Source organism: Microtus ochrogaster, linkage group LG1 (assembly GCF_000317375.1).
Source record: "Microtus ochrogaster isolate Prairie Vole_2 linkage group LG1, MicOch1.0, whole genome shotgun sequence".
Lineage (NCBI taxonomy): Eukaryota > Metazoa > Chordata > Mammalia > Rodentia > Cricetidae > Microtus > Microtus ochrogaster.
This window is the reverse complement of record NC_022027.1, coordinates 56,497,006-56,517,408: the sequence shown is the minus strand read 5'-3', so window position 1 is coordinate 56,517,408 and position 20,403 is coordinate 56,497,006. Positions and strand designations below refer to the sequence as shown.

Genomic DNA, 20,403 nt, shown 5'->3' with positions numbered 1-20,403 from the left:
CCGCGATGCCTGCCTTCTTGAAGCCCACGCCATGGATGCGCTTGTGAATGTTGATGGTGTTTTCTCAGGTCACCACCGCGATGCCTGCCTTCTTGCTCCTCATAGTCTGTCCCCTTCCATGATGACACAGCAGTTTGTAGGAATCTTCAGACTTCCTGATTGTTTTTATTTTCCATTATGCTCACAATTTTATCATATGAAATGGGAATAAATCAGGATTTTATTTGTGGAGTTGTGATCTTTGGGTCACTTTTCCATTCTATTCAGAACCAACCCAGTAGAATAATTTCAGCCGATATTAAGACAGATTGTTGTGAATAGAACATTTTCTTTTTTATACTCATACACACAAGAAAAGATAGTGGGAAGGATTGAGAATAAAAAGGGAGCGGAGTATGCAAGACCAGAGAGGAGAAGAATTGCTCCATGGAAACATTAGGCGCCATGCTTCTAACTTAAACCAAACTTTCCACAAACCTTCGAAGGTCCAGATAGAACCAGAGGTTTGCTCATGGGTAAAAGCGCCTGATGCCAAGCCCTACAATGTGAGTTCAGTCCCCAGGACCCATATACGGAGAAAGGAGAGAACTGACTTGCAAAGTGTTCTCCAACTCTCTCTCTCTCTCTCTCTCTCTCTCTCTCTCTCTCTCTCTCACACACACACACACACACACACACACACACACACACACACATTCATGTACGCACACATGTACACACACACGCACACACAATCCAGACATTATAAAAGATCAAACACTGACACAAATTAGAAAGTGTCTGAGGACCCACAAGATGTGGGCCAGTCTGTCAGCAGCCCCAGCTCTTCCACTTCCATGTCTAATGTCCCCACTATTTGACGTAACTTATAATTATTCAACATGATTATAAATAAATCTATAATTTTTGCAAGGAAAAAAATCCAAATTTTGGTTCAGATCTCCAGCTTGAGTTGAGCTTTTCTGTATTTTCCCATCACTTTGAGGTTTAAAATCCTAAGAAGTTTGGAGAATTTGCTCTTGCTGTCGTTTGTATCCAGTCCGATTTTCTGTTTGCACCGAATTGTTCCGTGGGTGCAGAGGCGCATGACACAAAGCTGTGCATCTCCTGCATTCTAGGTTGTGGTACAGACGCCGTCCCGTGGGGATAGCAGCGGCAGCGGGTCAGGTGGCTTTGAAGACTTGGAGTCAGGTGACAGTGGATTTTCAGGAGACACAGATGAAGGAGAGGCCGTCCCCCTGAGCCGAGCTAGAACTGTGAAGGTATGTATTGGTTTCTCTTAGTGGTTTGCTTTGTTCTGTTGTGGATTACGTTGTTCATTTGGTTTGTCTTCACTGGGAACTGTCAAAACAATGAAATTGCATGTAAAAGACCAAAGCATGTGACTGATGTAGCCTTGTCTGCTTGGAGGTGTTCCAGTTTAACTGCAGCTTGCGGCAGCTGAGGAATCCCAGTGGCTTCCAGGATCCGCTCGATGGAAACATCACCTTCAACATGGAGCTGTACAGCACAGACCTCTTTCTGGTGCCCTCCCCCGGGGTCTTCTCTGTGGCAGAGAACGGGCATGTTTATGTGGAGGTAAGAATAGAGTGCTGGCCACGGGCATCCAGCCTAGTACCCCGTGCAGCTCCTGTAACACTAGCTGATGCCTTCATCTAGGAAACAGCCTGGCTCAGAAAACTCCTCCAGGTCACTTTCTGACAAAAAGGGGGGAGGGATATTGGGATGTTATGGTATATGCTAAATGGATGTAGTGTTTTTTTTTTGGTAAATGCCAAAAAGAAAAAAGTGAGAAAAATGTGATGTCTACCAGTAAAGCACCCTGCTTGTTTCACTGTCCACACTTTTAGGGACAGTTTTGTTCATTCATCCAGTGTGAGAGTTAGGCATGGACGCTTTCAGATTGCCTCCCACTTTATCTTAGATTTACTGTCGAGTGAGAAGCTCTGTGTGTGTGCACATGCGTGCGTGTGTGTGTGTCTGTGTGTGTATGTATGTGTGTCTGTGTGTGCGTGTGTGTGCATGTATGTGTGTGCGTGCTTGTCTGCGTGTGTGCATGTGTGTGTCTGTGTGTGCGTGTGTGTGTGCATGTCTGTGTGTGTGCATGTGTGCGTGTCTGTGTGTGTGCATGTGCGTGTGTTTGTGTGTGAGTGTGTGTGTGCATGTCTGTGTGTGAAGTTGTTTCTGCCAAGTCATTATCTAAATCGCCTCTTGAATTTGTCAAAGCCATTTCCCATTTCCAACAGCAGTCATCACACAGAGCTTAAATCTGGAATGTCTATGAAAATATTAGGCAGTGGTGGTAATAACGAAATAGTAACCGCTGATATGTATTGCTGTTTCATGACATACCGAATGCAGTTGTGAATATCATCACCATGAATTGACTTGTTAGCAGGATCCTGTAAGAGTGGACTCATTTTTAAGATCTGACTTTCAGATGAGAAAATTAAGATTCAAGACATCCAAAGTAGAGCAGCTGTGGAGTCCTACCTCTCGAGGCCACACTACTGGCCACCTCTGTCATGGCCCCTCAGCTTGTCATTTGAAAGGGAAGAAAACGTAACTCCGTATCAACGTCAGTGTCTAAGTTCACAGATCCATTCTGGGGAAGATGGACCTACGGCAGCAGGCTGTCTGCCGTCTGTGTGTCCTGGGCAGAGTCTGTAGTGACCCCATTGGCATAGCATCTGCTGGTCTCACGGAAAGGCATCTTTGGCTTTGGCGCGAAGCAGCTGGCTGCTGTTGTGCCTCACAGTGGGAGGGTGAGAAGCTTCCTTAGGTGACAGCCACTGCAGAGCACCCTTGTCATTTCCAAAGACAGACAGTGCTCGTGGGCACTGGATTGGCGTGGAGCCAGGTAGCCCACCATGCTTTCTGCGGTCATAGTGGGGCCGTCTTCCCCGCTGCCCCTCCCCCATGTGCGTGCATAGCAGCGCTTTGGGGGAACCGCTGCTCTGTGTTGTTCCTGACCATGAGTGCCCCTACAACAGGGCTCTTCCTCGGCCTTTTCTGTGTTCACAGGCCACAGCCTCATTAGTCTGACTCCTGACTCTGCCGTGGGTTGGAAAAGACACTACTTAGCTACAGCTTGCTCGTCTCCAAGCGCATGCCTAGATCTGTTCCTTTGTGGCTTTGCCAATTTATGCCAGCCAGTGGCTAATCTGGCTTGTGTATCCCACCCTCAGTATCTTCCCTTTTCTCTCTTCTCCTGAAGTACTCGCTTACTTGAGTTGTGTTGTTGGGAAGTTCCCTGTCCCGTCCCTTCTGTCCTTCTACTTTTTCACTCTTGTTTTTCCTTCTATTTCTTTTCACTTATCATATTTTTATAGTTAAATTTGACTTTAAAAGTGGATCAAATATTTTTTGCTGCTTTACATATCAAGTATGTTAGGAAGGATTTGGAACTGGGGAGTAGTTATGAACCAATTTAAACTTGACTGAAGCTACCTAAAACCTGAAAGAATCTGTAAATGCTTTTGCTAAATAGGGTAGCAACTGGCCATGCCCTGTCTTTCTTTCCCTGTTTGGACTCCTCCTCTGGTAGGAAATTTTTTTTACTTAAGTAAAATAAAACTTCATAAATAACTGGCTTAACCTGAAAAGTCATTTCTTGGTTTCTTCTCCAGCTGCCCTCCTTAGCCTTTTCTGGAATCTTTACTTTCTCTAGTCCACAGTTCTTCCCCTAATCCAAGGTGGTCACTCCTGGGTGATGCCTGGTGATAGAGTCAGTTCTTCTTCTCCGTTCATCCGGCCCAGTCAGCATCTAGAGTCGCACTGCCAACAGTGGAGTTCTTACCGGCTGGGACCCACGCTGTTGGCGTGAGCCTCTTCTAGCCGCTGTTTTTCACACTAACTGCATCTTCCGCATTAATTGCTGCTGCCATCCTGTAGGTGGGAAGAGAGCTTTTGGTCCGCACGTCAGGAGCAGAGCGTGGGGATTCCTGGGTCTGGTCTCATCCCCAGCCTATAATCTTCCTACCATTCACTTCTGGTCCATTCTGCAGCAGGACCTAAGGTTTTTCTCCTCCGAAGCACTGAGGAGACAGTCTAGGCAGATATTCTGCCTTTGCATGCCTTTGAAAGTGAGAACAGAGTCAGCATAGTTTTACACTGAAGACTGAGTTCATGTTAAATAGCACTTTGTGGTTTAACATGTATGTAACTTACCTGGTAATTTCTCTAAGACAGAATAGCTTGTTCCTCAGAAATAACTAGGAAAGATAGTGAAGGTAGTATCTGTGGAATGTTAAACACGGCGGCAACATCGTAATCAGCTTTGCCCTCTGTTCATGTCCGTGTTGAATGTCCCACAGTTACCAGTGTGGGATCTTTGGGTGTGCTATGGATGACGGTTCCTGCGGTGTCGGGGATTCCCCCTGGGCGGGTTCCAAGTGCAAGGTTTGTTTATTATCTCTGTCTTTTTAAGCATTTGGGGGCTCATGGTGTATGGATGAGGACTAGCTTTATTTCTAAAGTGTTGAAGTTTATTATTTATACTTGGTTTAGTCAAGGAAAGAGGCACCGAAGTCAGGCGAGCAGTTCACACAGCCATCACACGTCACCAGACAGTAAAGCCAGTCTTGCTCCAGGGATTCTAGCAGGGTTCAGGAGAGCTAAGGTTTGAATGCTGTTTACATTTGGCTAAGCACTCCTTCCCGCGTCTAAACAAAAGAAACCTCAGTAAGAGCTAGACACAGCACACACATGTAAGAGGGAAATGGAAATGAGTTGGAAATGTCTCCAGGTCAGTTTTCCCTTTAACGCCCCCCCCAGGGGGATTAAAGAATGACAGGAGAGTTCTTGGCAAGGCTGGCTTGGTGCCAGGTTGGTGACGGCCACCGGGTCACACTGTCCCTGGTACAAAGCACCACGGGCCTGCTGACTGACAAAGCAGGCTGTGTCTACCACATCCTGCTCTCCTGGCCTTGCTCTGCTTTCTCGAGTAGTCAGTCCTGCCTGCCTCCAGCACGTGGATTCTCCTCCATCCTGAGCTACAGGGCAGCATTAAAAAACACTGGTCCCGGTCATAATCTGCTATTGTGGCATTGCGGGCTTCGCCTGTGTGTGCTTATTTCAGAAGATCCACTCAGGTGCATAATTTGATTTTACTTTTTTGGCTCCAAGGGCTTACAGAGGGCCAGAGAGCCTTAACCCATTTTGTATTTGTAACTTGCAGCATTTGAATTAAACAGTTTGTTGTCATTCGCGTCAAGTTTAAATGGGAAATATCTTTCATCAATCAGTGTGTGTTTCGGTTACTGCTAGAGAACTGTAAATACGTTATGAAAACAGAGCAGTGTTACCCAAAGAGCTGTGTCGGGATAGCGTCTGGGTGGCTAAAGTACAAGACGCCAGCCATTTCTGACTCCGCCTTGTTCCTTGGCAGGTATCCGTCACCAAGGCCGACCAAGAACTGGGCTTTGCCATCCAAACCTGCTTTGTCTCTCCGTTCTCAAACCCGGACAGGATGTCTGATTACACCATTATCGAGAACATCTGTCCCAAGGATGAGTCTGTGAAATTCTACAGCTCCAAGAGAGTGCACTTCCCCATCCCGCACGCCGAGGTGGACAAGAAACGCTTCAGCTTTGTCTTCAAGTCCGTGTTCAACACCTCCCTGCTCTTCCTACAGTGTGAGCTGACGCTGTGCACCAGGAGGAAGGGCCCGCAGAGGCTGCCGAAGGTGAGTGGGCTCTCGTCTGTCTGGACCGCGATTTGGGCATATTTAGGTCAAGAGACACCCTAATGGGAACGTGGAATCCAAGTTCCTGCAGGCTGAGGTTGTAGTTTTGAGTTTTTGAAGTCTGGCTGAAGCAACAGGGAACATGTGCTTTAGGTTTTGGAAAATAAACCCTGACAGTGAGTTAGTTTTTCCGTATGCGCTTAGCTGTACCTTAGGGTGATAACCCAGGAATGACTTCCACCAAGGCTGGCCCTGGCTCTGTTGGTCAGATAGTGTGCTGTGCCAGAAGAACAAGGAATCGAAAGGATGAGATCAGTGTGAGGATTAATTTTTCCAGGTCCCAATGAGACTGGGATTGCAATTGTTTTTTTGACCTTCTCTGTGTGGGTTATAAGATGGCCTTATCTCGGGAGGATTTCTAAGGGAAACTAACAAATATTTTACTTTTGCCTGGTTTCTTATCAGCTCATCATATTTGCCTCGTGTCGTTGCCCATATTAAACGGCTATGTTCTGTTGCCACAACAGAAATTAGAACCCTTTGACCTTGTCGGAGCAGCCACTGCAGGGGCTCAGTTGGGTCAACTGTGACACCTTGTTAGGTCTGCCTTGTGTGGGACAGGTATCTCCTGCTGTTGCTATGAGCTAATATGATTTCATATAATTTCCTCTGCGTGTTTATTCTGTAACTGTTACACACAGTCTAAACTGGATTCTAATTCCCTTGGAATCTGGGATCTACTAGTGTCTCAGAAGTCCAGAATCAAGCTGTAGCATTTATATGTTTAGAATTCTCTTATAGAGAGACTGGAAGAAAAAGTAGGTGGAGAAAAATACCTATTAAATAGATTTCTGCTGACCTGAATTCCTTGAATCATTTCCCTGAGAAGTCACTGAGCTTTGTCTACAAATTAATACACAGCCGACCACCAATCCTCAGGGAACAAAGCCAAAGACTCGGAGCTCTGCTCACCTGTCTGCTTCTATAGCCACTGCTACCTTTAGTCCTCTAGAAATGAAAGTAACACACACTTCCCTTCCTGGTAGAAGAGCAAAGGAGGCGGGATGCTGAGGAGGAACTGTTAATGCCTTCTTAAAGTCAGCAGTTCCCTGTTCCTAGTAACTCCTGAGTACTTCTGTGACCTTCTAGGAAAAGGTACCCATGATCACAGAGTGACCCTGCCCTTTGCTGTGAGTTAAGTGTCTGGCCCAGGGTCAGCCTCTGAGACAGAGTTAGCATCGTACAGTCTTAATTAACTGGAGGGCTAGCCAGAGAGTCAAGGGAGCTACAGCAGTGAAATGAGCTTCACGGCTTCTCAACAGCATGCCTTCTTCCCATCATGACATGCCTTTCCCTCTGCAGCAAAGTTCTTCTCAGGGTGTTAGGGGTTCGGTGTCTTCTCACAGTGTGTATCTGGCTTGTGTGTGGCCCAGAGAAGCGTATCAGATATGATACCCTCCACCTCCAGACATGTCGTCCCTGATAACTTTCCAGACTTAAACTAGCTGGAAACTGCTGGTCTCATACTTCCACGCCTGGGTGACATAGAACATGTGTGAGGTGCCGGGGAAAAAACGAAAAGTCCAAACCAAAACAAACAGAAGATGGTTGTGGGAAACCTAATTTTGTAGAATGTAAAAAAAAAAAAGTCCAACAAGTATGACAATATGTTTACAATTATCAACAGATATAAATTCTATCATATCACAATAAATGCAGTTTCCCACAATCACAGATTATAGATGTTATCACAAAGAAGCCATTATTGGACAGGGCCAAGAACATCACATCTGTAGTTTACCCATTTGTCAAACGAATTCTGAAACTGTTTGTGGGGAGGGGCCGAGGAGGATGTCTGTAAGCTGTCCATTGATATCTGCATCTTCGAGTACAGTGGAAACACACCAGGGCTGCCTTGCTGTCTCCCTGATTATTTAGGGTTCTTTGAAAAGCACACAGATGTCCTTCCTGTCTTCCCCATGGTTAGCAGTGTGAGCTCTCTGGTGAGGGACCAGAAGACAGCATGCACACAGATGCCCCGTCTTCCCCATGTTATCAGTGTGAGCTCTCTGGTGAGGGACCAGAAGACAGCGTGCACACAGATGCCCTGTCTTCCCCATGTTAGCAGCCATGAGCTCTCTGGTGAGGGACCAGAAGACAGCGTGCACACAGATGCCCTGTCTTCCCCATGGCTAGCAGCGTGAGCACTCTGGTGAGGGACCAGAAGACAGCGTGTGCAGGACTTGTGACTTCCCTATGAGCTATGACCGTGACTGCTTTGTTCCGCCTCTCCGCAGTGCGTGAGTCCTGATGAGGCCTGCACCTCTCTAGATGCCGCCATGATCTGGACCATGATGCAGAATAAGAAGACGTTTACCAAGCCCCTGGCTGTGATCCACCAGGCAGATTATAAAGGTGAGAAGGGGGGGGCCTAAACCTGCTCCTCGTAGTCATCCCTAAAACACACATGGCGAAGGAGAAGATGGCACCTGCAAGGTTCCTCTGCCCTTCATCTGCACGGTGTAACACACATGCACACATGCACGCACACATGTACGTGGACGCACAGAATAACGATTCCTCTGACCATCACTTACATCGTATGACACATATGCACACATGCACGCACAGACACGTGGAGTAATGTTTCCTCTGCCCTTCATCTGCACGGTGTGACACATGTGTCTCCACACAGATACACAGAATAGTAAATGTCATCCAACCTTAACCTGCATGATATGATACATACACACACACACACACACACACACACACAGAGTAAATAAGTGTTTTTAAAAATTCAGTTCTATAAATTGAAGTCCAGTTTTGTTCAAAAAAATAAAAAATAAGCCAGTGCTAGTGAGATAGCTCAGCGGGTTAAAGGTTAAAGCCATAAAGCCTGATGACCTGCATTGATCCCTGAACTCATAAGGATGTAGAATGAGAAATCCAATTTCCCCAAGTCGTCCTGACATCCATCTGCATGTGTTCCATGGTACACACATGCACACGCCTGTACACCCACCTGTAATGAACACATAAATGTAAAAAAAATAGCATAAGGCAGTCAATATAGAAAATACTTCTTTGCCCCAAGAGAGTTCCAATTCTGCCACTGTGCTGTGTGTAATTATTTACAAATTCTCCTTTAAAGAACAGATGAGGGGCGGAGAAACAGCTCAGTGGAGGAGGGCTAGCTAGGCATAGAAGACAGTGGGTTCGATCCACGCACCACGAAAGAGGCTGGCTCCGCCGTGCTCCTCTCTGCTGCATTTCAGATGTGCTCCTGTGGTCTGTGACATGCGGGGACTTGCATGCTTGCACGGCCCAGCTTTCCATGCTATGCTCACGGGTCTGCTCACTCCGTGCTACAGAAACGCTTCACCAAGACCACAGCTACCTCTGGGAGGGCTTCTCATCCGTGGGTATCGTCCACTCAGGAATACTGGAAGGAAGCTGAGATTTACGAAGGAGTTTTCAGAACTCCATTGCTCCTCCTCATTCCCAGGGTTTCCATTCCTTCATGTGTAAGAACACTCACTGAGCTATACTGACTAGGAAAGAAGGACAGACATGTCCTGAAATGTGTGGTGTCAGCACCAGGGCGACAGGCAGGCCCAGACAGCCAGCAGGGAGCTCCAGGGACTGCGGGGAGAGCATCACAGCCCCAGGGACCCGAGAAAGCCAGGATGTATCAGGCAGCTGTCAACAGCTGAGGGGTGGGGCCGCATGTCGCATGGGTGATCTGAGTAGCTGCCGTCCTCCCTGTCTAGAAACAGCCTGTCGCTCCCCAGAAGCTTTGCTCTCAAAGGGTGTCAAGCTGAGAAAAGACTGGCAGAGTGAGCGGGATGAGAGGGGGTGTCAAGCGTCCAGGGTGAGATATGCCAGCATTGCAGTCGTGGACCGTGTCCTGCCACCCTGAAGGGCAGAGAGAAGCCGAGCAAAAGCCGGCGAGCAGCTCAGTCCCGGCTGCTGGGCGTTAGAGGGGAGCCGTGGTGGCTGGTGCTGACACCAGATCTGGGGTGCCCTGGGATGGTACTTTGGGGCCAGGACTGGCAGGACTTAGCAGTGGGTGGCTCTGGATCAGTCGTGAGCTACCAGAGAAGAGACAGGTGGGTGCTGGTCAGTTTCTCAATAAGGGGTGGCCATTCCAGGTGTCTCACCCCTTCAAAGAGGCAGGAGGTAGAGACTGGCTCACAGCCCGGAAGTTGGGCTGCTGCCCTTATTCCCTCCATACCCAGCGGGCTATGGCAAGCCCTCAAGACCTCCATGGTTCAGGTTCTTATCTGGAAAGGAGAGGTTAGAACAGGGACATGCAAGCCCTTGCAGCCCCGACACTTGGCTGAGCTGTTAGGAGGAGCAAACAGATTCCAGTTCATTTCCTAACTGCCCTCGATGCTGGGTGCACATGTCAAGTGTTTATTGGGTTTTGTCTTGAATGTAGCTTGTTAGGCTTTTATTGGTTGGTTCTCAGTCATTCAGTAGGTAGTCTCACTTCAACTGGGTTGCCCAAATACTGCTACCCTTATCGTTGTGTCCAGGGGAAAGAATAGGAATGAATTGCCTTGCAAAGAATCCATAGTTGAGAACAGCTGACTGTGTTTTGTGCTATAAAAGCAGTTAACAATGGCAGCAGCCACCTCGCTCCCTGTCCCTTACCCTTACCCTATTTTGAGAGCACGCATTCAGCTGGTAATTGAACGCAGCAGCTGGTTGTGCCCCGTGCCAGACAGTACTTAGGCATTAATATTACAACACTATAACTTCAGCAATTCTTTCATTCTTTTTTTTAAAACTCCAGTGGTATTTTTCTAAGTAATTTCTCTTGTAAATTAGGCAATTACTTTTATTTAAACTTAGAGTCATTATACTGAACACTCTGTGTTTTCTTTACATAAACGCTCAAGAGGAAAGTGTTGTTTTTTTAACCGGATATCAAAGCGATTTCATGAGATTCGCTAATTGAGGTGAGATTTTAGTGGAGAAGCAAGTGGGTGAACAGTTTATGCTTAGGTTTGTAAAACAAATTGAGGAGGTTGAACTGCAGTTTCCCAAGGCTGTATGCAAATTCATCTTCCTTGGCAGGAGTAGGGGGTTTGCTGCTGGGTTTTCGCTCCACAATGCCTCCCCTTACCTTTTGTGTTTATTTTCATTGGCTCTGAAATCATTTCTGTTCCGTGTAGATCACTGAAATCTAATCTCTCAGCCACACAGGGCACTGGAATATTTTTGGGAAAAGGCAGGTGACCATTGGCCCAGTAGCCGTGGTGTATTTAAACGACAGTAACTAACGTTCTTTCTTGGAGTGGGAGACCAGGGATGACCTGTGGGGTAAGAGTGCCCAGCAGCTCCACTGTTCTGGTCCATTCCTCCTGACGTCCTTGCCATAGAGCCAACTGTCCTTGGCCATTTGGCCTGTCTTTCTTTTTTTACAGTTGAGGTTTTCAGGACGACAGATACAGGCAGAGAGTAGCAACTACCACTACCAATAATGATGACATCTTCAGACAGTGTTTCCTCCTCTGTGGGCAGGGAAAGTGGCCATCAAAGCTACATGAATAATTCTAGGTTCTTTTAATAGGCTACCATTCTTAGTGGAACCTTTGGTCTCTGAGTCCTTTGGAATCAGCCTTGGCTGATCATCGGGCTCCTTTACTCTTCACAATAGATGAAGATGCCGGACCGTTGAGGTGTTAGCGATGGCGGTGAGGATCCAACATTCACAAAGCATTTCTTTTGCTCAAGGCCCTGTCCTGAGTGCTTAGGGTGTTATCGAGTTTAGTTCTCACAGAGGCTTTGCGGAGAGGACGCTTTAACAAACGTGGCCACACACCTACATATGGCAGACCAGGATGCGAATCCATTCCTTTGATTTTACACCTTTTGCAAACCCCCATATGCCTCCTCCTCCCATGGCCACTGTTATCAAGACAGTACTCAAGTAATCTAAAGAATATGAACTGAAAGTCAAGTGAAAGATTAAAAAAAGAAAGAAAACACATTTCTTGACAGGGTTAAAATATTAGGGTGTGTTTAAAAGTGCAGACTCAGACATTCTGTGACTTTATGACTTGAGCACACACAAAAGCAGAAAACAAACAGCTGATGCATATTATGGCTTATGGCAAAACAATTAGAATAGCTGAGGCGGTGCCATCCTGCCATCGTCTCTGAGATGCTTCAGCACATTGGCAGCTTTCCCAGCTTCGCCATGATTTATACTCAGCTTTTAATTCCTAGCAAGTTAAACTTCAGGAATTCTGGATTTTCTCCACACTTGAAAATAAAAGCACCTGCCTATCATGAGCACTCAGTAAAGGTGGATTTCTTCCTTTCCTCTCTGTCAGACTGGGGTTCTTCTAGGAGAGAAAGGTATTGGGAAACCGTTTCAAATGGAAATTAATCTAAAAGAGGCGTGACATTTTGGAACACATTTGGATTTTCCAGAACCAAAAATACTCTTAAAAAAAGAGTTTGTCCTCAGGTTAAGGCAGACTAGAAATGCTGGCCGAGCGAGGTCTCGGTCCCTGAGGGAGCAGGGGCTAGAACTCTCATCGGTCCAGCTGCTTCACAGCTTTGAAAACCTGTTATTAAGAAGATTTTAAATGTATGTAAAATTAGAACGAACCCTCCAGGAACACATTATCCGGCTTTAGCAACTACATATTCATGGTGAATCTTGTTTGGCCACTTCCTGTGGCCCATTTGTGTGGAAGGAAACCAAACAGTTCCATCCATCAATAATCCAGAAGAAACCTCTCTGAAATCTAAGAAGCACCAAAAGATCTTGAGAAGGCTGGGTGTGGTAGCACACACCTTTAATCCCAGCACTTGGGAGGTAGAAGAAGCCAGATCTCTGTGAGTTCAAGGCCAGCCAGGGCTAAGTAGGGAGACTCTGTTGAGGGAGGGCTCCAGGGTTTAGGATTGTTTAGGATCACCGCTCTGAGAGCAGTGCAAGTGTTGTTGAGGGAGGGCTCCAGGGCTTAGGATTGGTTAGGATCACCACTCTGAGAGCAGGGCAAGTGTTGTGCTTCTGGGAGAAAACCAGCAAGAGAAATGATACTCTGGGTGTTAATTCCAAAACCACATTTTCTGAGTCCCTAATTAGGGACTTTATAGTACAATGTTTCTCACTCTGAATAGCACCCACCTGGGGCTGGATAACTCTGATGTGGGCACCCTGTAGAATTAGCATCATCCTTCATTTCTAGAAACCTCCATATTTCCAAAGAGCCTCCTGCCCTGTCCCTGGGTGAGGACCACTGTCTAGTGGCAGAGAAGTTAAGAGGCCAATGCAAAACCTGCCATAAATACTGAAAAGAGCCCAGAGCAAGAACCAGAATCAGCCGAGTAAGGTTAGGGGAAAAAACCACTCTTGAGTAGCTGCACAAAGTCATCACTCTCCCAACCCCCACCCTGTTTCTTTGTGGGCCTTCTCAGCCCTGCAGTGTTTACAAGAACTGAATTAAAACGGGAGGCCAAAGGCTGTGGTCAGTTACTCATGCATAACCTACCCCAGATACGCCGGTTGGCGAGAGCTAGTTCTGACAATCTGGGGAGGGAGGTTTGGGTTCTAGAGGTAAACCAAAATTTGTTCAGACTATATGAGAAGATTTGATCCAGAATGTTGATTATAGTGTATTCTTTCTGCAGAGAGAGATCCACTGTTAAAATTCTCTTTACAGCAATATCTAGGATTCCTTTCTAACAATCCTTTCCCTAAGTAAATACGGCTGTTCCCTTCCTTTCGGCAGGCGGGTTCAGTTGTAGGGCGCTGGAAGAGATGAAGCTATTTTTGCTATAGTCAGAGTTATGGGGAACTGGGGAAGAAGAAATGTTAGTTGGTAAATCCTGGAGCCTCAGCTTTGCGGTGTGGGGCTTGTCTCTGCACGGATGGTCACGACGAGACTTGACACAAGGAAATAAGGCAGGGCTGTTTCTGTTTAGCTCTCTGGGAGGGCCCTATTTGGGGTGAGGGGGAGCATTAGATCACAGCATAAGTCCATTTTTAAACAGTACCATCCATCATAAAGACCTTGCCATAAAACCTAAATTCTTACATGTGAGGTCCTCCCTCTGGGAGAATCCTTCTTTTCAAACCACATGGGGATTCTGAGTGACACAGCGTAACCGCAGGTGGAAGGCTGGTTGGAGCTCTTGCCAGAAGTGTGTGTATACTTCTTGCTGATGCACGCTGCTGAGACCTTCAAATGCCTTCGCACTTAGTTCAGTGAGCCAAACCGTTACTTCTTGAAAGTAGGTGGATTTGTGGTCAGATGCTCACACTTCAGAGAGTTCCTAGGGGTATGAGATAAGAGACGAAGACTTTTTGTCTACTTTAGAGTATTGTCCAAATCTACAAATGTCAGAGCTAGTGTTATTATTGCTGCCATTAAGATGGCACCCAGGAAAGGGCATTTTAGGCAAGCACCCTACCAACTAGGCTACATCCCCAGCCAGGAAACGCATCTCTAGAAACATGCATTTTATTATTTCATGTGTGCAGGCATTCTGCCTTCACATTTATCTGTGCACCGCTTGCCTTTCTGGTGTGCTCAGAGCCCCGAAGAGAGCATCAGAAGCCCTGAAACTAAAGTTATAGATAATTGTGAGCCACCACGTGGGTGCTGGGAACCCAGCTATTGTAGAAGAACAGCCAGTGTTCTTAACCACGGAGCCATCTCTCTAGCCCCTAGAAAATGTATCTTATATAGTTAGTTTATGACTGTTGAGTTCTGCATACTAAATTGTATCATTTTTCCTTAAGACTGTGTTCTAGCTTCACTTCTGTGGCTGTAATAAAGTATCCAAACAAAAACACGTAGAAGAGGAGGGGTCTATTTAGCTTATCTCCTAATTTAGTCTGTCACTGGGAAGAACTCGAAGCAGGAACTTCAAACATCTGGTCACATCACAGGCGCCGTCAAGAGCAGAGAGAAGTGGATGTGTACCTGCTTGCTTGCCTATACTCAACTCCATTGCTCCATTATGCAAACGTAGGGCCCTTGTTCTAGGAATAGTGCCTTCCACACTGGGCTGAACCTAAGCCAGCTAACTTAAGACAGCCCCCCCCCAACAGACCACCCAATCCAATCTCAACAGTCCCTCAGTGAGACAACCTTCAAGCCAAACTGTCACAAGCAGGTTCTCATTGAGTGGGTCAAACAGGCCTGAGGCCACTGTGTGTCCAAGCTGCCCTCGAACCCATAGCCATCCTGCATCCACCTCCCAGGGGCTGGGATGTAGGATCATAGACTGTGCCTGGCTCCTGGATTAATTTTTTAAGACACCTTAATTTTCTTAGTGATTGTATTGACGTATAACTTGAATGTCTCCTCAAAGGGCCACCGTGACACTCAGATTCAGGGGTCCATACAGTAGCTGGTTACCTCCTCAGAACCGGACCTGGCCAGATTGCCATGGTTAACCCCAAGAACTCCTGTCTCCATTCACACTGTCAACCTTATTATTGATTTTTGTAAAGACCAACTTGCATTATTTTGTTCTAAATCCCACAAGTTCTTTTTTGTTTTGCTATGAATCCAAAGACTAAGTGTGTCCTTCTTTATGAATGATGATGAAGTTAAAGCCGAGAGGCACTTAGGACATACCACTTTGAACTCCAAAGAGAAAGGTGGTATCTGAGCCAGGGCCTCTTCACTCTTTCTCTATAAAAAAAACGGATAGATAGAGTATTTGGTTTGGGGACTGTCCAGCCCCTGTCTCAAGTGTCCGGTTCTATTGCTGCGGCAGGAAAATGGCTGTAGATCACGTGTGTGTGCTGTGCACGACCACGGAATACCGCTTTTGGGACAAACTTGAATTTCATGTAATTTTCACCTCCTGCAATATTCTTCTTTTGCTTTCTTAAATAAATCATTTCAAATTACAATTTTCCCGTCTCAGGCCAGAGTGTCCTCACCCTGGTTTAAGCTCCTCTCACTGAGGAGAGCAGCAAGCACTGGGCACAAGCAGTTACTAAATCAGAGTTTCTCCAGCTAAGGACAGGGCATACCCTCCCCACCCCCTCCACCTGTAACCCATGAAGCCAGAGTCAGAAATCCTGGTTCAGCGTTTCACTGATGTTTCCCAGCTGTGATCTTGAACTGGTCACAGGACATCAGAATCTCAGGCCACTCGTTTGTAAAACAGCAATTGCAAATTCTCTTTCTGACGGCCTCAAAGGACCAGGTTTAACATCACTGAAAACCTTGGTCTTGTGGCGTTCTAAGACCAGGAAGCATCTAAGCACAAGGTGTTCTGGTCGTCTTATTAAGGGTGTCAGCATCACCTTCACCAAGCATTCCTGGAAGTCTGATTCTCTGCCGCTCTGAGGCTTCCCCTAAAGGCAGCGCAGGGAAAATGTTGGGACCCTCTTACAGGCCTTGCCACTCCAGCCAGCGTGTCAGAGCGTGACCTGTGTAGCTGAAAAGGGACGGAGCGAGAATCATGGGAGAGGTCAGCCCTGAAGGATAGAACCAGGGCCAGCGAAACAGAAGTTGGCTTAGAAAGTGTGACGAAACTGGGCACTGAAAGGAGCCAGTAGAACATTAAATAGGGAGGAGCCACCAGCATCCATGAGTGAAGGATCTGGGAAGGGCGAGGGAGGGGAGAAGCTGTGTTTCATGCTAAACTGACTGGATTTGTTTTTCTCTGTACACAGAGGGTAGTTAGTCACTAGCGGGACTCTGGAGAATTCCCTTTCGGGGAGTTGTGCAGGAGAGAACATTTGGAGTTTGATGGGAAGAGGGAGGGTCTGGTGATGCCCGAGCAGAACTAAACCCTTTGGTTAAGGAGATAAGAAATGATGTGTCGAAAGCCATAGATTTTCCCCAACAGGGTCTCACTGTGTGGCTCTGGCTGTCCTGAGACCCTGGTCACTATGTAGACCAGACCAGACTCGGCCTCGAACTCACAGAGATCCGTCTGCCTCTGCCTCCCAAGTGCTAGGATTTAGACTTGTGCTACTATGCCCTGCAAAAAGCTGTAAATTCTTTAAAAAAATATTTCAAGGGGGGAACAGTTTTGTGAACGTATTGGAGAAGCCTGGTGTTTGGAGGTATTGAACAGCAACTAGAAAGATGAATGAATATACATGCACACTCTGTCAGATCCGAAGTCTTTAAATTGAGCTGCTTGCCTTCAACTTCAAATTGCAGAGCCTCTGTAATTGGTCCCTAACAGAATACAATGCCTGGAATTTCTGAGAGGTGCCTTTGATACATTAAGAGGAACTTTAGCGGTGGTTTCAGGAAATGTTTATTAGCTTAGGCTAGAGAGAAGGCTCAGCAGGTAAGAGTGGCGCCTGCTCTTCCAGAGGCCCAGCACCCAAGTCAGGTGGCTCACAACCACTCCAGCTCCAGGGATCCAACACTCTCTTCTGTTCTCCAGTAGTACATGTACACACATGCTCTCTCACACACACACGTATTTACTAACACTTAGAAAAATGCCCTTCTGCTGAGAGTCTGATGATCCCTTGCGTAAATGCAGTGCATTGTGACTTATGCTTTTGTTTCAGAAAACGTTCCAGACACTAAAACTAAGGAGTCCAGTCCAGTTCCTCCCCCTCCACGTAAGTCTTTATGCAACTATTTCCAAACAATGCCTCTGGGCTTTTCTAAGAATGTGTTGGTCGTGGAAACCTTGCCAAGCTGAACTGATAAGACAGCTCTGCCTCCTTCCCTCTTCCTCTTCCCTCTTTCCTTTTCTCACTTTTCACCCTCCCTCTGCCCTTCACCCTGCCTGTCCTTGTTCTGTGGTCTCTGCCTTTGCCACGTTAAAATCCTGACTTGTTGACCCACTGGCGCGGGCAGCCTGAGTGTGAAGGCTACAGCTTCACACTATCAAGTTAATTGTTTTCATGTTTTTTCCTCTTGAGCTGGAAGAGTGTTTGCTCCCAGCTTCAGGGTGATTGCTTGCTCAGAGAGATGGTGCTAAGGAAACAGCACCACACACTTAGGGTGGGAAGAGCCAGAGAGGGCAAGGAAGAGAATGAGAACTCGGTATCATTGGTACAGAACGTTGGGCGTCATGTAGTTCACTATCATTTTGTATGTATTTGAATGAGTTATCGTTGGCAGTGAAGCCGGGCCCACCCAGAGTTCTTTTTGTTCTTGTGTCCCTTTGAGGAGAATCTGTGTTGACTCCCGGGGCTGGTTTCCAGGGCTGACCCCAAGATGTACACAACATCCTTCTTTCTTTCTTTTTTCTTTTTTGTTTTGTTTTCTTTTTTGAGACAGGGTTTCTCTGTATCGACCTGGCTGTCCTGGAACTCACTCTGTAGACCAGGCTGGCCTCAAACTCAGAGATCCACCTGCCTCTACTTCCCCAGTGCTGGATACAAGTCGTTCTTTTTAACGCTTTTCTACAAAGCCCCATGAATGTCCTAAGTGAACTTATTTCCAGGAGATTATGAAACAGGAGCACCACACGCTCAGTAACAGACATGGTGTAGACACGTTCTTTCATACTCATTGGGCTGATTTTCGTAAATGACATCTCTACCTTTGGAATTTCAGGATGTTTTTACTAAAAAGAAAGTTACCATCAATATGTCCTTGCATTCATAGGCATAAGAAGGCACGTTGCCTTTTCGCATCTGTCCCATGGACTAGTTTATGCTTGGGGGCTGATGGCTGGTCTGTCGTTCTGACTTCCACCAGCTCTCCCAGGTTCCCAGCTCCTGCCCAGGACTGTTCATCTGTTGTAATCGCTCTCTCTGTGTTACTCCTACCTGTGGTGGGTGGAGCCACCCTCAGTTTCCCAGAAGGTAATGAACACACCAGCAGACATAGCTGGAGGAGCAAGGTCCTTCTTGACTCCTCGCATAGGGAGTTACCTAACAGAGAGACCTCTGGAGTGCCTGGCTGGCTTAGGCTCACATGAGCATATAATTGAATCTTTTGTGTCGTGTGAGTTGGAAAACAAAGCGATTTCACTTCTAGAATGACCAGCTAGTCCTGCTTCTGAATGGGGTAGAGAGAAGAAGCTATGTTTAGGTCATGGAGAGAGCTTGTACCTCCAATTTATGCATAGATAAACAGATTTTTAGTTTACCAAACACTTCCTTACAAGCTAGTCTTAACTCAAAGGCGGTTCTTCCTCAGTGGGAGGAAATCTCAGATTTCTGTGAACTGAAATCAATTGCAAATATAAAAAAAAAATCTCCGCCAAGTAGAGGGACAATCAGTTCTTTTATATATTTTGCTGACCGTAAAACTGACATGGCAACCCCACTGAGAAGTAATTCTCTTCATGGAAAAATGGGGGTTGGAGGGCGGCAAAAGCAGGTTGTTTAAAATGAGGCAGTTCTTCAGGGTTAAGACAGGGGCTTACTGTGAAGCCAGGGCAGTGTTCTGATGCGCAAGAGTAATATATTCTGTTCTCTTCCCTTTTTCTCACTCCCTTTCATCTTTCATATTCTGTAAGTGTTCACAGAAGTACTGCAGAGGATGCTAAGGCTATGATGTCTGTGTAGTGTGTGGGTCACGATTGCTCGGAGGTGCTTGGTGAACTAAGAAACAACGAGCCTGGTTTTGATAATGAAGTTCACGCCCACCCCCCTCTCCCACCCCCTGAGACAGGATCTCACTCTGTAGCCTTAGTTGACCAGGAACTCACTGTGTACAGACCAGGCTGGCCTTGAACTCATATTAATCTACTTACGCCTGCCTCCCAGTACTGGGATTAAGGGCAAACTCCACCACACCTGATACTTGACCTTCTTAAGAATCTTAGCCTGTGAATTTTCAAGTGACCTTCTCAGACCAGGACAATGAGACCACAGATAGAAAGTATCACAAAATTTATGTCTCATTTTTAAAAATGACTTTTTGGGGAGCTGGAGAAATTTCGCAGCGATTGAGAGCACTTGTCACCCTTGCAGAGGACCCAGGTTCAATTCCCAGCACTGACAAGATGCTGGGAACCCCCAATCCAGGATAGGAGATCCCCATACACATACCTGCATCCAAGCAAAAGATCATACAAATAAAGTAAGATAAACCTAAATTTTTTATTTAAAAACATTTATTTAAAAAGTCTTTACTCAGAATAAATTGCTAACCGGATATTTAAAAACCCAAGTGATCCATCTTTTCTTTTGTCAGCAAATTTGCAAGTAACAAACTGTAGAGTTCAGTGGAACCCTTACCACAGTGTCTGAATTTCTATCAGCACCTAGGCTTATGGCCATGCTTGTAGCGAGAATAAAATGGAAGTGTGTAAGACTGACTTATACAGAATGTGTGTTTCTGGTGTTCTCCTTTTAGAGATTTTCCATGGTCTGGACACACTAACCGTAATGGGCATTGCCTTTGCTGCCTTTGTTATTGGAGCACTCCTGACGGGGGCCTTGTGGTACATCTATTCCCACACAGGTGAGTGTGACTGCTTTCTCTCAGCTAGCCCGTATCTGGGCACCTGCCACAAAACAGACATACACAATTTTAGGGATGGATAAAATAGTAAGCAAAAGAAAGAACATTCACTTTCACTATTCTTGTATTTATATATTTGGTATAAGTTAGGTCATGTAAAATATAACTTGTCCCAAATGATGCTTAGAAAAAGGATGGTTATCCTATGCTAGTTACAGTTTACCTATGTTAGTTACAGTTTATACTATGTTTGTGCTAGTTACAGTTTATCCTATGTTAGTTACAGTTTATCCTATGTTAGTTACAGTTACAGTTTATCCTATGTTAGTTACAGTT

The 20,403-nt window shown here is 46.2% G+C and overlaps 1 protein-coding gene across 1 annotated transcript in view; it reads left to right on the top strand.

The window, feature by feature from the left end:
* The window catches only part of Tgfbr3 (transforming growth factor beta receptor 3), a 199,622-nt gene that overhangs the window by 136,633 nt on the left and 42,586 nt on the right, over positions 1-20,403 (top strand). Inside the window, exons 11-16 of the mRNA XM_013350914.2 lie at positions 1,119-1,262; positions 1,411-1,578; positions 5,390-5,686; positions 7,984-8,101; positions 17,208-17,261; positions 19,960-20,067. Of these exons, the coding sequence (XP_013206368.1) occupies positions 1,119-1,262; positions 1,411-1,578; positions 5,390-5,686; positions 7,984-8,101; positions 17,208-17,261; positions 19,960-20,067 (889 nt within the window). The remainder of the gene's footprint in view (positions 1-1,118; positions 1,263-1,410; positions 1,579-5,389; positions 5,687-7,983; positions 8,102-17,207; positions 17,262-19,959; positions 20,068-20,403) is intronic.